The 19826-nt window shown below is 42.5% G+C and overlaps 1 protein-coding gene across 1 annotated transcript in view; it reads right to left on the bottom strand.

Annotated features, from left to right (window-relative positions):
- nup88 (nucleoporin 88) overlaps positions 1–19826 on the bottom strand; it is a 38342-nt gene that overhangs the window by 13369 nt on the left and 5147 nt on the right. Inside the window, 7 exon segments of the mRNA XM_052035155.1 lie at positions 4895–4999; positions 11253–11343; positions 12594–12692; positions 12930–13080; positions 14806–14992; positions 17455–17619; positions 19247–19333. Coding sequence (XP_051891115.1) covers positions 4895–4999; positions 11253–11343; positions 12594–12692; positions 12930–13080; positions 14806–14992; positions 17455–17619; positions 19247–19333 — 885 coding nt within the window.

Here is a 19826-nt window from a genome sequence, read left to right as displayed (position 1 = left end):
ATGGCATCAGACAGGAACTCTTGATTGGGAGAGGCTGTTTGCAGGTAAACGGGTGTCTGACAAGTGGGAGGCTTTTAAAAGTGAGATAGGGAGAGTTCAGGGCCAGCATGTTTCTGTTAAGAGTGAAGGCAAGACTGGCAGGATTAGGGAATCTGGATTGACGAGGGATATTGAAGCTTCTGGTCAGGAAAATGGAGGCAGCATATGCCAGGTGCAGGCAGTTGGGATCAAGCAAATCCCTTGAGTATAACAGATAAGATTTCTTTATTAGTCACATGTACATCGAAAGACACAGTGAAAAGCATCTTTTGCATAGAGTGTTCTGGGGGGCAGCCCGCAAGTGTCGCCACGCCTCTGGCACCAACATAGCATGCCCACAACTTCCTAACCTGTATGTCTTTGGAATGTGGGAGGAAACCGGAGCACCCGGAGGAAACCCATGCAGTCACGTACACACATCTGGCAGATAAGGTAAAGGAGAATCTTGCAAGATTTTATAAGTATAAAAGAATAGCTAGGGAGAGTGTAGATCCCCTTAAAGGATTAGTGTGGTAATCTGTGTGGAGACACAGGAAATGGGCAGTGTCTTAAGTGAATACTTCCTGTCCTTCTTTACAGTGGAGATAAAGGAAGCTAGCAAGTTCAGGGGAGGGAACAGTGTCAACCTGAAACATATCAATGTTACAGAGGATGGCGGTCTTGAAATGCATAAAGATGGACAAATTCCATGGGCCTGGCCAGCTGTATCCTAAGATGTTGTGGGAAGCAAGGGAGGAAATTGCTGGGACTCTGCCAGAGTTTTTTTGTATTGTCACCACAGACAAGGTACCAGAAGATTGGAGGATAGTAGTTACAGTCTGAGCTGTAGTTTTCTATGGTTCTATGGTGAGCTATACATCTGCGGTGGGACTGCTGTAGTCATACAGCACAGAAACAGGCTCTTCGACCCAACTGCTCCATGCCGACCAAGATTATGATCTAAGCTCGTTCCATTTGTTGGTGTTTGCCCATATCCCTCTAAACCTTTCCTACCCATGCACCTGTCCAAGTGCTTTTTAAAATGTTGTTGATGTACCTGCCTCAACCATTTCCTTTGGCAGCTCATTCCATATACTGACCACCCTCTGGGTGAGAAAACTGCCCCTCAGGTTCCTATTAAATCTCTCCCCTCTCATCGTAAACCTATATCCTCTTGATTCCCCAACCCTGGGAAGAAGACTGTGCATTCACCCTATCTATGCCCTCTTGATTTTATAGAGAGCTCAAGATCACCACTCATTCTCCTACGCTCCAATGAACAGAGTCCCAACCCGCTCAACCTCTCTCCATAACTCAATCTCTTGAGTCCCAGCAACATCCTCGTAAATCTCCTCTGCACTCTTTCCAGCTTAATGGCATACTTCCTATAGTAGCGTGACCAAAACTGAACACAATATTCCAAATGTGGCCTCACCAACGTCTTGTACAACTACAACATAACATTCCAACTTCTATACTCAATGCCCTGACTGAAGGCCAGCATGCCAAAAGCCGCCTTCACCACCCTATCTACCTGTGACACCACTTTCAGTGAACCATGTACCTGTATGCCTAGGTCCCTGTGTTCTACAGCACTCCCCAGGGCCCTACCATTCACTGAAAGACCTACCTTGATTTGACTTTCCAAAATGCAATACCTAACATCAGAATTAAACTCCATTTGCCATTCCTCAGCCCACTTACCCAGCTGATCACAATCTCTGTAAATCCTGATAACCATTTTCACTGTCTATGACATTGCTTATTTTAGTGCCATTTGCAAATTCACTACTGTATGAGAATGTACCACGCCTTGTACATTCTCATCCAAATTATTGATATAGATGACAAATAGCAATGGGCCTTGCACGGACCTCTGGGGAGCACCACTAGTCACGGGCCTCCAGTCTGAAAAACAACCTTCCACCATCATCCTGCAATTTCTTCTCTAGCTTCCCAGTGTTCTTGGATATACCCGATTTATCTACTTTCTTAAGTTTTAAGACATCCAGCATCTCCTCTGCTGCAATGTGGACTATTCCCAAGACGTCCTCATCAACTATCTCAAGTTCCAAAGTCTTCACGTCTTTCTTCACGGTAACAACCGGGGAGAAATATTCATTGAGGACCTCACCCACCTCCTGCGGCTCCACACAAAAATGTCCACTTTGATCTTTGAGGGGCCCTATTCTCTCCCTAGTTACTCCTTTTCCCTTAGTATACACCATATCTCTTTGGATTCTTCTTAATCTTCTCTGCAGAAGCTCTCTCATGCTCCCCCTTTTGCCCTTCTGATTTCTTTAAGTACACTCCTGCATCCCCTATACTCCTCCAGGGATTCACTTGATCCTAGTTGCCTGTACCTGACCCATGCGTCCTCCTATTTCCTGACCAGAGCCCCAATATCCCTCATCATCCAGCGTTCCCTACCCCTGCCGCCAGCTATGCCCTTCATTCTAACAGGAACATGCTAACCTTAAACTCTTGTTATATCACTTTTAAAAGCCTCCAACTTGCCAGACTGGTCCCAAAGTACTTCCCCACTGACACCTCAGTCACTTGTCCTGCCCCATTTCCCAAGAGTAGGTTAAGCTTTGCCCTCTCCCTAGTAGGGCCTTCTACTGTCCGAGGAAACTTTCCTGAATACACTTAATAAATTCCACCTCATCTAAGCCCTTAGTACTATTGCAGTCCCAGTCTATATTAGGAATATTAAAATCCCCTACTAGGACATCTATACAATTCTTGATACTTTCTGCAATCTCCCTGTATATTTGTTCCTCTAATTCCTGTTGACTATTAGGGGGCCTCTAATACAATCCCAAGGTGATCATCCCCTTATCTCATCTCTCCATCCATAAAGCCTCACTGGACGATCCCTCAGTCATGTCATCTCGGACTGCTGCTGTGACATTCCCCTTGCAACTCCCCCTCCTTTCTCCTCCACCTCTATCCCACCTATAACACCTGTACCCTGGAACATTAAGCTGCCAGTCCTGTCCCTCCCTTAGCCGTGTTTCTGCAATGGCTATAATATCCCAGTCCAATGTAGCCATCCAGCTATTGGAAGGGATTCTGAGCAACAGGATTTAGTTGCATTTGGGAAAGCAAGGACTAATTAGGGATAGTCAGAATGGCTTTGTATGTGGGAAATCATGCCTCTCAGATCTGATCGAGCTTTTTTTGAACAGTTGATTTAGAGGATTTACTAGACATTGTCTGTATGGACTTTAGCAAGGTCTTTGACAAGGTGCCCTACATTGTAGGCTTGTCCGGAATGTTAGAACACATGGGATCCAAGGTGAGGGCAGTACTGGAGGGTTGTTTCTCAGATTGGAGGTGTGTCACAAGGATAAATGATGGGTCCTCTGCTGTTTGTCATATGTATTAGTGATTTGGATGAGAATATAGGAGGCTTGATTAGAAAGTTTGCAGATGACACCAAAATTGGTGGCATAGTAGACAGTGAAGCAGGTTGTCTAAGATTACAAGATCTAAATCAACTGGGTAAGTGGGCAAGGGCATGGCAGATGGAATTTAACTCTGACAAGTGCAAAGTGATGCATTTTGGAAGGTAAACCAGGGCATGACAGGGCCTTGGGGAATGTTGTAGAACTGAGAAACCTAAGGGTACACTTCTCTGAAAGTGGCAACACAGGTGGTGAAGGTGGTGTATGGCAAACTCGCTTTCATCGGCTAAGGTCCTGAGCACAAGAATTAGGACATATTACAGTTGGTTAGGCCACACTTGGAATATTGTGTGCAGTTCTAGTCACCACATTACAGGAAAGATGTGATTAAGCTAGACAGGGTGCAGAAAAGATTCACAAGGATGTTGCTTAGACTGGAGGGCTTGAGTTACAAGGAGAGATTGGATAGGCTGAGTTCTGTTTTTCCTGAAGCAGAGGAAGCTGAGAGGTGACACGATAGAGGCATATAAAATTATGGGACGCATAGATAGGAAACAAATTCCTGCTATCTACCCTATGGTGGGGGTGCCTTAACCTAGAGGGCATAGGTTAAAGGTTTAAAGGGGATCTGAGGAGTAAATTTTTCACCCAGAGTAGTTGGTATCTGGAACGAGCTGCCAGAGGTGGTGGAGGCAGGACAGTAACAACAGCATTTAAGAGGCATCCAGACAGGTATTAGAATGAGCAAAGCATAGAGGGATGTGGAATTAGTGCAGGCAAGTGGGATTAGTGTAGATAGGCACGATGGTCGGCATAGACGCGGTGGGCCAAAGGGCCTGTTTCTATGCTGTACACCTCCATGACATCCCCCAACTCTGCAGTCCCCAAGGTGGCTGTTCACATGTGTGTGAATTTCCACAGGCACCTCACCTGCTAACCCCAGTAAACCCAAACCGAAAGAGAAAGAGAAAATGCTGGCAACATTCAACAGCCCTGGCAATATCTGCAGAGAGAAACAGTTAACATTTCAGGTTGATGACCCTTGTTACCCTGCTGACTACTTTCACAATGTTCTCTTTATTTCAAAATGTTCAGCATCTGCAGTATTTTGCTTGTGTTGCAGTCTTTGACTCTTCTCCACATAGATCCAGATTTCTGCTCATCCAAACTCCCACACATAATTTTCCAGCTGGAGCAAATAATCATTTGTTGGAGGAATCCTGTCCTATGATCTATGATCATTTGTAATTCATCTGGAGCTGATATTAAATCTTGGACCTTCCTAGTCCCCATCATTTTGACTTTAATCACACAATTCAAAACAAATCACTGCTTTCATCCATTCTGTTTGCCTCAGCTCTCCTGGGGCAGGCAACTTCCAGTCCTATGTGCAAGCAAATTCACTGAAGTGGCCATTCACTCAACCCTGTCACAGGAGAAACTTGCAAATTAAATCTAATACTTACAGTAGTTGTCTAATGATACATTCATACGTATCCGTGATGCAAATCATTGCAGCTCCCAGAGAGAGATCCGAAATGATCCAGAATCCTTTGATTGGTGCAGGCTGGCTGTATGAATTTGTAAAAAAAATAGTAAAAGCAGTGCCTTTGCCACATTTCTTACCAAATAAATCACAAAATCTTCTTTAAGTACTGCTGTGATGTTTTCCCTAATCAAAATCAACTCTTTCCTCTCTATCACACCTGTAGCATCTGCATCCTGAAACATCGAGCTGCCAGTCCTGCCCAATCCTCAACCAAGTTTCAGTAAAAGCTATAATATCCCAGTCCCATATACCAATCAATGCCCCGAGTTCATCTACCTTATCTGTCAGACTAAGCTGCATTAAGATAAATGAAGTTTAGCCTCAGACCTTCCTCCCTCCCTGTCCTGCCGACTGGACTTACTCATTTTAACTTCATTACTTGCTTCAACTTGCATCTGCCACACTACTACTTTGAGTCCAAACCCCCCTTCCAGATTAGTTTAAACCCACTCGAGTAGCACCAGCAAATCTCTGTCAGGATATTGGTACCCTTCCAGTTCAGGTACGACCTTCCCTCCTGTACAGGTCACCTCTGTCCCAGAAGAGATCCCAAATGGTCCAAGAAACTGAATCCCTCCCTTCTGCTCCAGCTCCTCAGACACACATTCATCTGCCCTTTCCTCCTATTCCTACCCTCATTACCACGTGGCACCAGGAATAATCCAGCAATTACAATGCTCGAGGTCCTGCTTTTTAACCTTCTGGCTAACTCCCTATATTCACTCTGCAAGACCTCATCCTTTTTGACCTGTATCACTGGTATCTATCTTGACGACAAGCTTATTAATGTGCCACCTTATTAAACCCCATTGAATGTTCACATACACAACTATACATCCCTCAGGAACCGTATTACTTCAATTAAAAAAAACTATGAAGTTAGACAGACATGAATTGTCTTAACACATCCATGTTAGTTCTCTCTAATCAATTTGCATCTGCCCAAGTGACCGCTAATACTGTCCCTGATTATTGTTTCTAGAACGGGAGCGAGAGGCGAACGAGCGGAAGCAGCTGAGGAGTTCCAAATAGCTAAGTTTATTTTTTCTAAAGGTTCAGAGATAGCGGGGAGTAACTGTGCAGGCGCGTGACGTCAGTCGGTAGCGCGAACAGTTTAAAAAGACCGCCATATCCAGCGGGCAGCATCAGAGCGGGCAGCTGAGTGAGAAGCAGAAGAGTGTTTTGGGCTTCGGCTCAAGGGGCTTCGGCGAAAAGGGACGAGGCGGGCGAGTAGCTGGTAGGTAAAGGTAAGGTCTACCTGTTATCTGTTATAAATTTTGAAGTAGGATAAAACTAGGTAGGGAAAGAAATAGTTCAGATAGAGGACATGGTGGTGTGCTGCAGCTGCTTGATGTGGGAACTAGTGGACCTTGCTGTGGTGCATGGTGACCACGTCTGCAGTAAGTGCTTGAGGAACTTCGGCTCAGAATTGATGAGCTGGAGTTGCAGCTTCAAACACTGCGAAGCATCAGTGAGGGAGAGAGTTATGTAGATGCTGTACATCAGGAGACAGTCACCCCCCCCTTACAGCAGGTACTTCTGAGGTCCAGGAAGTAGACAGAAGGGTAACTGTCAGGGCAGAGAAAAGGAAAAAGAAAACAAACAGGCAGATAGTGCAGAGGACCCCGGAGGCTGTTCCCCTCAGTAACAGGTTTTCCGCTTTGGAAGCTGTTGAGGGGGATGACCTACAGGGATCAAACAGCAGTAGCCAGGTCTCCAGCACTGGGACCGGTCCTGCTGCTCAGAAGGGAAGGGACGAGAAGAGGAAAGCAGTAGTGATAGGGGACTCTATAGTCAGGGAAACAGATAAGCGGTTCTGTGGCAGTGAGCATGAATCCTGGAAGGTATGTTGCCTCCCAGGTGCCAGGGTCCAGGATGTCTCTGATCGGGTCCACAGGATTCTTGAGCGAGAGGGAGAACAGCCAGAAGTCATGGATCATGTTGGTAACAACAACATAGGTAAGAAGAGGGATGAGGTCCTGAAAAGTGAGTTTAGGGAGCAAGGCTGAAGAACAGGACCTCAAGGGTAGCAATCTCAGGATTGGTGCCAGTGCCACGCGATAGTGAAGGTAGGAATAGGAGGAGATGGCAAATAAAAGCATGGCTGAGAAGTTGGTGCAGGAGGGAAGGTTTTAGATTTTTGGATCATTGGGATCTCTTCTGGGGAAGGTGGGACCTGTACAGAGAGGACGGGTTACACCTGAACCCGAGGAGGGCCAATATCCTTGCAGCCAGGTTTTCTAGGGTGGTTCGGGAGGGTTTAAACTAGTTTGTGAGGGGGATGGGAACCAGAGGGGTAGGTCAGAGGAAGAAGGGGATGGGGAAAAGTCAGATCTAACAGGTTGAGAGGCTTTGAGGAAGGAGAAGCAGAGTACAGGCTATAAAAGTAGTAAGGTGGATGGGCTAAAGTGCATTTACTTGAATGCAAGAAGCATCAGGAAATAAGGGATATGAACTGAGAGCTTGGATAAGTACATGGGACTACGATATTGTGGTTATCACAGAGACATGGCTGACATCAGGGCAGGAATGGATATTGAATATTCCTCGTTTTCAGTGTTTTAAAAGTGATGGGGGGGTGGGGAAGAAGAGGAGGAGGGGTGGCGTTACTGGTCAGGGACACTGTTACAGCTGCAGAAAGGGTGGATAATGTAGAAGGATCCTCTCTAGAGTCAATATGGGTGGAAGTTAGGAACAAGAAAGTAGTTACTCTACTGGGAGTATTCTATAGGCCCCCCGGTAGCAGCAGGGATGCTGAGGAGCAGATTAGGAGGCAGATTTTGGAAAGATGCAAAAATAACAGGGTTATTATCATGGGAGACTTCAACTTCATAAATACTGATTGGCATCCGGTTAGTGCCAAAGGTTTAGATGGGGTAGAGTTTGTTAAATGTGTCCAGGATGGATTCCTGTCACAGTATGTTGACAGGCCGACTTGAGGGAATGCCATATTAGATCTAGTTTTAGGTAATGAACCGGGTCAGGTGACAGATCCATTGGTGGGTGAGCATTTGGGGGACAGTGACCATTGCTCCATAACCTTCAGCATTGTCATGGACAGGGATAGGAGCACACAGGACGGGAAGATATTTAATTGGGGAAGGGCAAATTATGAGACTATAAGGTGAGAACTTGAGAGTGTAAGTTGGGATGACATTTTTGAAGGGAAATGTACTATGGAGAGGTGGTCGACAAGAGAGGTGGAACACTAGTTAGGAAGAAGGCGGCAGCATACATAAGGTGTAAGCAGCAAGGATCAGATAGGACTCGTGAGGATGTAGAGTAGCAAGGAAGGAACTTAAGAAGAGCTGAGGAGAGCAAGAAGGGGGACATGAAAAGGATTTGGGCAGTAGGGTTAAGAGAATCCCAAGGCTTTTTCTCGTACGTGAAGAGCAGAAGGATGGCTAGGTGTAAGGTAGGTGCGATTAAAGACAAAGGTGGAAGATGTGCCTGGAAGCTGTGGAAGTGGGTGAGGTTCTCAATGAATACTTCTCTTCAGTATTCACCAAGGAGAGGGGTCTTGATGACACTGAGGGCAGTGTTGGTAAGGTTAATGTCTAGAGCATGTAGGCTATCAAGAGAGAGGATGTGTTGGAGCTGTTAGAAAATATTAGGACAGATAAGTCCCTGGGCCTGACGGAATATTCCCAGGCTGCTGCATGAGGCGAGGGAGGAGATTGCTGAACCGTTGGCTAGGACCTTTGAGTCCTCGTTGTCCACGGGTATGGTAACCGGAGGGTTGCAAATTTGTCCCCTTATTCAAAAAAGTAATAGGGATAGTCCAAGGAATTATAGACCAGTGAGCCTTAGGTCTGTGGCGGGTAAGCTGTTGGAAAGGATTCTAGAGATAGGATCTTTGAGCATTTAGAGAAACATGAACTAATTAGGGACAGCCATCATGGCTTTCTGAGGGAAGATTTTGCCTCACAAGCCTGATATGGTTCTTTGAGGTAGTGACGAGGAAGAATGATGAGGGTAGTGCAGTAGATGTGGGCTATATGGATTTTAGTAAGGCGTTTGACAAGGTTCCGCATGGTAGGCTTCTTCAGAAGGTCAGAGGCCAAGGGATCTGGGGGTCTTGGTCGTGCGGATTCAGAATTGGCTTGCCTGTAGAAAGCAGAGGGTTGTGGTGGAGGGAGTGCATTCGGATTGGAGGGCTGTGACTAGCAGTGTCCCACAGGGATCGGTTCTAGGACCTCTACTTTTTGTGATATTTATTAATGAAATAGATGAGGGGGTGGAAGGGGGGTTAGCAAGTTTGTAGACGACACAAAGATCAGTGGTGTTGTGGATAGTGTGGAGGGCTGTCGAAGCTTACAGAAGGATATTGATAGGATGCAGAGCTGGGCTGAGAAATGGCAGATGGAGTTCAATCCGGAGAAGTGTGAGGTGGTACACTTTGGAAGGACTAACTCCAAGGCAGAGTACAAGGTAAATGGCAGGATTTTTTGCAGTGTGGAGGAGCAGAGGGATCTGGGGGTTCATATCCACAGATCACTGAAAGTTGCCTCACAGGTGGATAGGGTAGTTAAGAAAGCTTATGGGATGTTAGCATTCATCAGTCGTGGGATCGAGTTTAAGAGCTGCAAAGTAACGATGCAGCTTTACAAAACTCTGGTTAGACCACACTTAGAGTACTGTGTCCAATTCTGGTCGCCTCATAATAGGAAGGATGTGGAGGTGTTGGAAGGGTGCAGAGGAGATTTACTAGGATGCTGCCTGGATTAGAGAGTATGGATTATGAGGAGAGACTAAAGGAGCTAGGGCTTTACTCATTGGAGAGGAGGAGGATGAGAGACGACATGATAGAGGTGTACAAAATATTTAGAGGAATAGATAGAGTGGACAGCCAGCGCCTCTTTCCCAGGGCACCAATGCTCAATACAAGACGGCATGGCTTTAATGTAATGGGTGGGAAGTTCAAGGGAGACGTCAGAGGGAGGTTTTTCACGCAGAGTGTGGTCGGTGCATGGAATGCGCTGCCTGGGGTGGTGGTGGAGGCTGATACATTGGTCAAGTTCAAGAGATCGTTAGATAAGCATATGGAGGAATTTAAAATAGAGGGATATGTGGGAGGAAGGGGTTAGATAGTCTGGGTGTGGTTAGAAGGTCGGCACAACATGGTGGGCCGAAGGGCCTGTATTGTGCTGTATTGTTCTATGGTTTAACTTCTACTACTGAAGTTAAACTGACTGGTTTGAGGTTACTGTCTTTAACCCTACTCATTTTTGAGCAATGGTATAACATCTGCAATTTTCTCGTCTTCAGGAACAACCCCTAATCCACAGATGTATGGATTATGGCAATTTCCTCCTTTACTTCCCTCAGCAGCCTGGGATACATCACATCTAGGCCCGGTGATTTATCCAATTTTTTGGTGCAGCATGCCTTTCCAGTACCCTTTCTTTAGCCCATTCATAATCACAGTCGTGGAATAGATTTTTGTTGTCTCAGAGGATATTTAATAGGAGATATTCAAGGTCAGGACAGGTAAAGACAGGACAAACAGAGAGCTTCTCCTATTAGCAAATCGTCCAAGGCCAGAAAAGACAGATTTAAACTAAAAGGCAAAAGATCCTAGATGGTAAAAGAATGGTTGACTTTTGTTTCCATCACCTTGATAGACAATTAGCAATTCAAAAGGCAAATGGATGAGCACTTCCAGGAAAATAATTTGCAGAGAAAAAGCTGGGGGTGGGGGCAAGGTGAGGGAAGCAGAAATGGCAATGGGGACTGACCAAATTGCCCTACAAGGAGCTGGCATGGATTTTATTGGGAAAAATATACTCTTCCTGTGCTGCGAAATTGTGGGATTACTTGTTAAATTTTGTATAGCACAGATTGAATTTCCAAAATGTTGATTTAATTTAGAGCAACTTCAGTAAATCATTCTCCTTAACTAACTTAAAATTCAAAGAACTACATACAGAACAAAGAAAAATTAAGGGTCAGAGACAGAACATTTGAAAAACTGCAATAGCAAAAATAACCAAGTTGTAAATCTCAAATTAAAAGACCCAGCACAGGGAAGTCCATTGCCAAATCCTCTGTCCACTTGGCAACTCAACCCAAGACATAAACTTTCCCAAGAAACATAAATTAAGACAGAAATTTCCCTCTTGGGAAATTAAATATGGCACAGAGCAGAGAGAAACAAAGCAGCTGGTAAAAGTATCTATGGCAAGAAAAACATGTTTAAAAACCATGTCAGACAACATAAACCCAATTGAGTTTTCTCAAAGCGTGCAGTTTTGAGGAACAGAAAGCAGCAATACCTGCACGGTAGCGGTTTGGTACACAGAATATGTTCCACTATGCATTTCTGCTCTGCTGCCAATTCTTGGAGGCAAGTCTTATCTTGTTCTTCTAATTGGAATAAAGACAAAACGCAAATTATCATTATCAAGATAGCAGTTACACATGTACACGTCCTTAAAATACAAGAATTGCTAGTAACTAGCTAGAGTAAAAATCCATTAATTTGCACAACTTGGGACTTGTGGTGTAAACTGGCAGATTTCCTGGTCTATTTGATGTTATTCCAATTATTACCCCAACATAATTTTAAATTACATTTTAAAACTGTTACACAGTCCAGTTGTATAATAAAATTCCCAGTGGGCCCTGCGTATTTAGAGTGTGGGAGGGAACTGGAGGCCTGGTGAGCCAGATGCCAAAAACATCGAGATTTCTGAATAAATGGATAGTGCAAAATTACCACTAGCCTAATCAATAAAAAAATGTGCTCTTTTTACTACCTGGAAAGTGAACTTAATCTAAATTAATTCTTGTAATTTCTAGCAAGTCAGAGTTTGGTGCTTTTCTGGTACTAACTACACCATTTGATCCAATTACAGCCCACTGTAGATTCCAGCTTCCACATTAGTTATAACTATCGGGAATATAACGGTCCATAGGATCCAAGGAAAAATGGCAAACTGGATTAAATTTGGCTCAGCAGGAGAACAAAGGTTAATTACCAATGGGAGTTTGGAGGACATATGGTGCATGCAGTAGGGTTTTATGGGGTTAAATCCTTGGTCCTTTCATTTGCACATCAGGCAGTCGATGTAAAATAAAATAGAAACCAGGTAAATCCCAAAGGACATCAAAAGTAATAGAGCAGGAAAGAAAGTTATTGTCCAGTGAATCCCGACTATAAATTGTAGCACCATAGGTTTCGTCTTTTTGTTTACACAAAGTAAAGGCCATTTGGCCGATCTGTCTGTGCTGGTGCTTACCACATCAGCAGCAGTTTTCATCCCATTTTTTCTTTTCTTGGGATTGCTCTTTCATTGACTTGAAAGCTCATTCCTGGCTTTCATGCTGGGCATTTTCTCTCCTCTCCCTCTTAGTGGAGGTGAGCAAACAAGGAAGAAATGTGAATTCACAGAAGGGTGCTTATTAAAATCCTACTTCAGTAAATTTACTATATTGCAGCAAAACTGAAGTGAACCAAAAAGAACCCAGTTCTGCTCATACAACACCACAGAAGGTTGCAAAGATTTTTTAAAAAAATATTAATCTGCAGAATGATCTGCACTATTTCAATTTTAAAATCAATAGTGATTGCAAGACAACTTTTTGAATATTAAGCCTTGAAATTAAAGACCTACCTGTGAGGAGAAATTGTTCCAGTTTATTGACCCAGGTTAGCCCAATGCTGTGTACACCAGCAATGTGTGTGCAATGATACCGTGTAGGACATAATGGATCTGCAATGGGAATATTATATCAATAAAAGGCAGCCACTCAGAGACTACACAGAAAAAAATAAGTTGCACAAATCTAAACCATACACTGACAGTGGAAAATATGGCAAAAAAAGATGACATAACAGAACAGGATTTGCAGCTTATTGTATAGCATCGATTCAGTTACATTTAGCACTAAGCATTCAAGTTATCATTCATACAAGTATACATATGCTATTACAAAGAAATATAGTTTACCTTTGTGCAATGTGATTGGGCAGGAGAAATCAGATTGTAGTTGCTCATCATCATCCCCTGTTGCCAGCTTCAGGGTCAATTCTAATTCCACACATTCAAACACATATAGGGAAGGGATAGGTTCACACCTCAGGTCCCACGATTCATTAGTCTAGAGGCGATATGAATAAAATAACCCTTCAATTTCCTAACAATGTTTACCTTATTCAAAATTATGCAATTCAACCCTTACAAATCAAAATTTTACAGTTAATTCTTAATGAAAGCACACTTCCTGAGTGAGTGTATGATTAAACAAAATATTCAGAAATTGAAGCCAAAGTTGATAAATGTACAACACAATTGTCCAGTCAACGTAAATGGATGATGGGGTGTTTGCTCCACGCTGGCCTCCTCTTACCCAATTACTCGACCCTTTAATTCCTTGCCTTGTGTCATTGATATCAATTAAATGAATCCATTTGACTTATCTGCACCTCATGCAGATAGTTCAATATTCCAACTACTCTCACAAAGACTTTTCTCCTGAATTTCCTACAGCATTTGTAAACTACCTTATTTATGATTTCCAAGTCTTGTGATTTCTTAACATTAGAATAAATCTGAAGAGATATTTCCATCTGGTGAGCCCCATTCAGGTCAAGACTCAGCTTCGTTTTCTTGTGAGAATCACTTCAATCCTTCCTTCTGTAACTTGGCCATTCTCCTATCATCTTGGTTAATGCTTTTTGTACCCTTTTCAGTGTATTAATGCCCTTTTTATAATATGGAGAGAAAAACTGTACATATTTGGTCCAGTTATGTTTAGTATAACTGGTCTACCTTATCAAATAATGCCTCTGGAAATAAACCCCAGCCTTTTTGCTTTGAAGACAAATGACCATGGTAATTCAAGTCACTAATTCTAGTGATTTGTTTATCTCTAGATCTCCTTGCTCTATTATGTGAACTTTTCTAAGTAAGGATTTTTGTTACCAAAACCCACCACCTCACAATGCTATTGAAATTCATTTGTTAATTAAATATCCATTCTGCAAGTTAATTAATCTTTGTAATTATTCCTTCTGCAAGTTACCTCATCAAGTTATACTACAGCTTCCTCTGGTTGTCTTATATCTCTTATTCAAAGCCTAGTTCTGCGATAAGTCACAGGCTTGACGAGTAGGTAGCTTTTAATAGGTAATGCCTATCTGTAGCAATGATTGAAATTTTTGAATTGGTAATTCACTTTAATAGGCTGATGCATGAATGGAGAATGAAGATATTTTGTGGGTGGTTGGGGTGAAGTGGAGAGAGATGAAAAGGGAAAGAAACATCAGCAAACTAGAAAAACAAAGGACTGCAGATGCTAGAATCTAGATGAAAAACACGATGATACTGGAGGAACTCAGCAGGCCAGGCAGCATCCGTGGAGAAAAGCAGGCAGAACATTGAATTCTCCCACTTTAAGTAATCTCTGCACCCCTCCACCCCAACCACACCTCTTTTCTTCCCTTTCCTAGTGTCTCTTTTTTTTAACCCCCTTTTTTCCCTCTCCTTACCTTTGACCCATCCCCCGGTGGATCTGCTCTCCCCTCCTCCCCCGCACCTGCCCATCACTATCTCTTACCTGCATCTACCCATCACCACCCTGTGCCCACCCCTCCTCCCCTCTTTTGTCCACCTATCACTGCTCTGTTTTTCCCTCCTATATATTGGGCTTCCCCTTTTCCTATCTTCAGTCCTGAAGGAAGGTCCTGACCAGAAACGTTGACCGCCTGCTTCTCTCCACGGATGCTGCCTAGCCTGCTGAGTTCCTCCAGCATCATCGTGTTTTTCAGCAAACTAATAAATTGGGAGTAATCATAAATCCTAAATGAACATATTCCCATCTTACCATCTGATCCTCCTCTTCATCCCCCTCAAGCACAACACAGTGATACAGCATGCCAGACTGAGTAGCAATGACCAGGACGTTGGGGACACTGGGTAGGCAGAGTATTGCACAAGCATCATATCCGTAATTATCCTCAGCAGCTGGGTGCATAGGCAGTGGACCCAGCAACTTTCCAATGAGTCCAGTACTGGAAGATTGGAATAAACGTGACATAAAGCTGAATTAACAATACGATTTCTCCTGCAGATGTAATACATACTTAAATTGAGGATTAAAAGTTGTGAATTTCATTATGAGGCAATGTACTTAGCTCCAACATAATTCATTGAGAGCATTGCTGAGTTCCGCACCAATTAGCTTAGAGGTAGGGTGGGGAGGACTCCCTCACTGATCTGAATAGAAGGGAAAGTTCAGATAAAAATATTTGTTGCTGTTTATCTGCCTCCGCTAACCGTATGATTGCCTTTGTTACATTAATGGCCAAACGATCCATTTTGCTTAAATGGAAGGATCCAATACTCCCTACTACTTTTCAATGGTTCCCTCAAACTATATCATGTTTAAACTCGGAAAAAATTAGGAGTGGTACTGTTGATCCTTCGCTTAAATTTGAGGAAGTTTGGAGTCCATTTATTCAATATTTTCACATGATATAGATCCCCTTATAATAACCTTTCAATTTAGAGGAACGGAGTTGATGACATAATATTGCTCTGTTTCTATTGAGAAATTTTAGTCCAGTTTTGTTTTGAATTTTTTTTTCTTTAGCTTAGTTTGGTTTGATATATTGTTTATAATTTTTCTTATTGTTTTGTTTTTTTTTATATTTTATAATAAATCTTTTTCTTTTATATTCATTCACTAACAGATCATTGGATCTACAGATCTTATACTCTATTGTTCTTTATGATTATCCATGTCATGATTGTTCTCTTGATCTCTTTGTATTACATGTATAAACATTGATATATTAATCTGTATTAATTTGAAAACTAATAAAAAGATTGAAAAAGAAAAGAAAAATATTTGTTCATTTATATTTCTAAAAGTGTCCAGGGGAACATCAGAGCATAAATGTACGGCTCAAACATCCAGAACCAAGCAGTCTTCTGAAGGTTCATAATAAACCTGTGTACATGCTCATACTGTATGTCTGTCTTCTCCTTTAGGCGGGTAGTGCTGGTTCAGGCTGCCCCACCTTATACTTCATTTAGTTCCTTAGGCCCTTGGACACACAGGATCAGTTTTCCCTGCAAGTTTACACTGGCCAAAAATCACATCAGGCAAGTTCACTTTTATTTAGAAATGGTCAGTGGTGACATAGCTAAGTGCTGACAGCACCTTTCCTAACCTCCCCGTAATCAAGTAAGATGTTCACACTCTGCTCTATTGTAGTCTGAGCATCATTTGCTTCCAAACATTCCCATCACTAAATAGGACCAAGGCCAAATCTCAACCTGACTGGCTTTAGGTCCCATCTGTCACTTCAAACAGACGATGTACTAACTTACCCAGAACACATCCTGCTGTCCTTTGATTCCTCCCTAGACAGAAGTGACCTTTGAATTCTTCACCATGAGAATATCATTGGAACTTCAAAGGCTACTTGTGCTTTCCACACATTAAAATACATTCCCTCCCAGCATCACATAATTCACTCACCAACAGAAGAGTCAAAGAAATGTATCAGTGGTTACCTTTCAGAGATCTTTCTGATACCCTCCACTGCCCTTATGGTTCCAAAAATGTACAAATGTTGAGAACCAACACACAGAGGTACTGAATCTTGGTTCACAACAGAAGCATATAAACCGAAAACATCTCCTGGTCTGAATCGCCAATACAGACGACCCCCACGATATAGGGGATTTGTGTTCCCAGAAAATGGATGGTGTTACAATTTTCCAGAGTATTGGTTTACTATTGTCACTCGTGCTGAGGTACAGTGAAACCTGTCTTCCAAACCGATCTTACAGGTCAATTCATTACACAGTGCAGTTACATCACGTTACACTGATGTAGTACAGGTAAAAAAAACAGTACAGAGTAAAGTGTCACAGCTACAGAGAAAGTGCAGTGCAATAAGGTGCAAGGTCACAACAAGGTAGATTGTGAGGTCATAGGTCATAGTCCATCTCATTGTATAAGGGAACTGTTCAATAGTCTTATCACAGTGGGGTAGAAGCTGTCCTTAAGTCTGGTGGTACATGCCCTCCGGCTCCTGTATCTTCTACCCGATGGAAGAGGAGAGAAGAGGAATGTCCCGGGTGGGTGGGGTCTTTGATTATGCTGGCTGCTTCACCAAGACAAGTATGCAAAGCTACAATGTGTGTGTCAAGAAATGCGAGTTGAAAAAAAAAGTTTACTTCTCCTCCCCCCCCTCACATAAATTCCTGTGACAGAATTTTATTCAGTTTCTCAAATATTTGGGCGGTGATTTGCGAATTTTGTAAGGGTGAAGATCTGTAACATGAACAGATGTAACAAAGCATTTGCTTGTAGTCCAATATTATAAATAGTAATTTTTAAAAAATTCACTTTTAATTAAAAATGAAAAATTTTAATTCACTTGCACATTCTGAGCCTCATCTTCTCAATTGTACCCAGACCAGTGCCACATTCAGTGATGTAAATTTGCAGATTAGTTACCTGTTGTAAGTAAGATTGCAGTATATTAAGAAGGTCTCGCCATTTTCATATAGGATATAGAGCGGATGAACCAAGACCTCTTTGGAACGATGCCTAGGGGCACTCATTAAAGGACCAAAATCAAATGCGACTGCAATCTCACCAAGTGATGCTGCATATGACCTACTGTAGAACAAATGGAACCAAAGCACAAGAAACAGTTAATAACAAGCCGAGATGGAAGACTTCTTCATCAAGGAGGCAATTCCAGTCTAGAAATAGTAGTAGAAAGCTGAATGGAATAACTATGACCAATTTAACAGAAGTGCTCATATGCCCTAATGGAAATTTAAAGATAGTACCATAGCCAAATCACCATCAACATTTTGAAATCACCAGAGATTAGAAATATGAACCATATAAAAACTGTGGCTACAGTAGCAGGTCAGAAGTTCGTCTTTTGACACACAAGCCTTTTCAGCACAAAGTAGGAGTGTGCCTGGGTGAGCACTGTTCCAACAATACTCCAGAAATTCAATATCATCTAAAAACCGGTAAGTCAATTTAGCACCTTAAATTATGTAATCTTCTTCCAACAGCACAAGTTCAGCAAGCTGCACTGCAATAACTTGCCGGAGTTTCTTCAAGGAGAACATGAAAGCAAGTACATGGGACAAGCAAGTTCAATTCAAAGTTACACGTCATCATCCTGAAAATATACTGATAATCCTTCATTAATACTGAATCAAATTCCGGAACTCCCACTTAAAAGTGCAGATTGAATTCTTGTGCTCGTGAACCCAGTTTTCTGGGTGGGGTTGAACACCAAAAACAGCTTTGTCGAGGTATGCTGTGAAACTCTGCAAGCCTGCTGCCTTGAAATTAAAGCAATGACAGAAAGTTACTGTATATGGTGTACAACTGGATGAACCCTGACTCCCATGTGGAAATGTTGTGAAAATGGGTCTGAGCCTATCATGGAGCTGCAATGGCGTTGCTGACAAACCAGATCATAACCTCGATTCCAGTGTACACTGTTAAAATGCGCAGGGTGGTGTGTGTGTGTGTGTGTGTGTGTGTGTGTGTGTGTGTGTGTGTGTGTGTGTGAGCGAGAGCGTCATGAATTAGGCTTGGCCAGTTCGCCTATGCCCAGGTTTCAACCAATTTTTCATCTCTTTAGGCAGTGCTGTTGCCAAGTTGTTATTGTGTCTGTTACAGTAAAAAAAAACTGAATTTTCTTTGGATGGACTGCTGTCTCCAAAAATTTAAATTTCTTTTGGGATGTTTTGTAAACTTGTGATTGACAGCCCTTTGATTTTTACAATTAGCAGCTGAATAGAGTCATGATGCTACCCAAAAGTATGGTATGGTTTAAACAAAGATTGTACTGCTGCACTATTCATGAGGTCTAATTTTCGATTTCCAAGGTGCAAGGTCAGCATTTATTGTGCATCCCTGGAGGAAGTGATGGTCCACCTGCATGAACCATTGTACTCCTGAGCAGGTCACTGGTGCAATTAAAACCCGGCCTGACCACCGCCTGCCTGAACCAGAGCCCAGCCCAATTTCATGTACTAAATAAACGTTACAAGTCCTCAGGATCAGCGTAGGTTCAGTCAGGCCTGGTTTTAATTTTATTCTTGAGGTCCCAAATGCAGTGGTCCATGAAGTGGATCGCTGCTACCTTCAGAAACAAATCAGGAATGAGCAAAAAGATTCTGATCCTGCATATTGCAAAAAAAATCTCCTATCAGCACAGTGAACTCACCTAACATCCAAAGGTCAAAAACAATTTCCATACAAATATTTTTACCTTGTAGTTGGTACAATACTTTCTTCTTCACTCTGAGTAAGGCAGAACAACTTGATGGGTGTCTGAGGTTGTTTTAAGTCATAAAACCTATGAGGAGAAAATGTTGACAGTGGGTAACAGAACATCAATTTTCAGTGGCTGCTTTCTTAATATTTGCTACAGCAATTATGTAATTAATATAAAAATAGTTTGCTGGAAATACTCAATGGGTTGGTCAATACCTGCAAAGAGAGAAAACTGAATTAATGTTTTTCCACCAGGCAGGTCATCGTCCTGAAGCACTGTTGCCATTTCTCTCTTCGCAGATGCTACCTGACCTTCGAGTAATTCCAGCATTGTTTTAATTTCAGATTTCCAGCATCTGCATGTTGTTTTTGTTTTGCAATGTTATAGTTGAGCAATATTCCAGTTTAAAATCCAACAACAATAAATTATGACAGTTCCATGCAGACCAATCCTTCCCCTTGCATCTCAATAACATACATGTTCCGTCCTCCTCCTATACCTCCAGATCATTTCCACATTAAATGAAAAAATTGGTGCAGTTAAATGCTGCAAGTAGAAAAACAAAAGACCCTAA

The sequence above is a fragment of the Pristis pectinata genome, chromosome 21, assembly GCF_009764475.1.
Source record: "Pristis pectinata isolate sPriPec2 chromosome 21, sPriPec2.1.pri, whole genome shotgun sequence".
Taxonomy (NCBI): domain Eukaryota; kingdom Metazoa; phylum Chordata; class Chondrichthyes; order Rhinopristiformes; family Pristidae; genus Pristis; species Pristis pectinata.
This window is presented reverse-complemented; position numbering and strand designations above follow the sequence as displayed.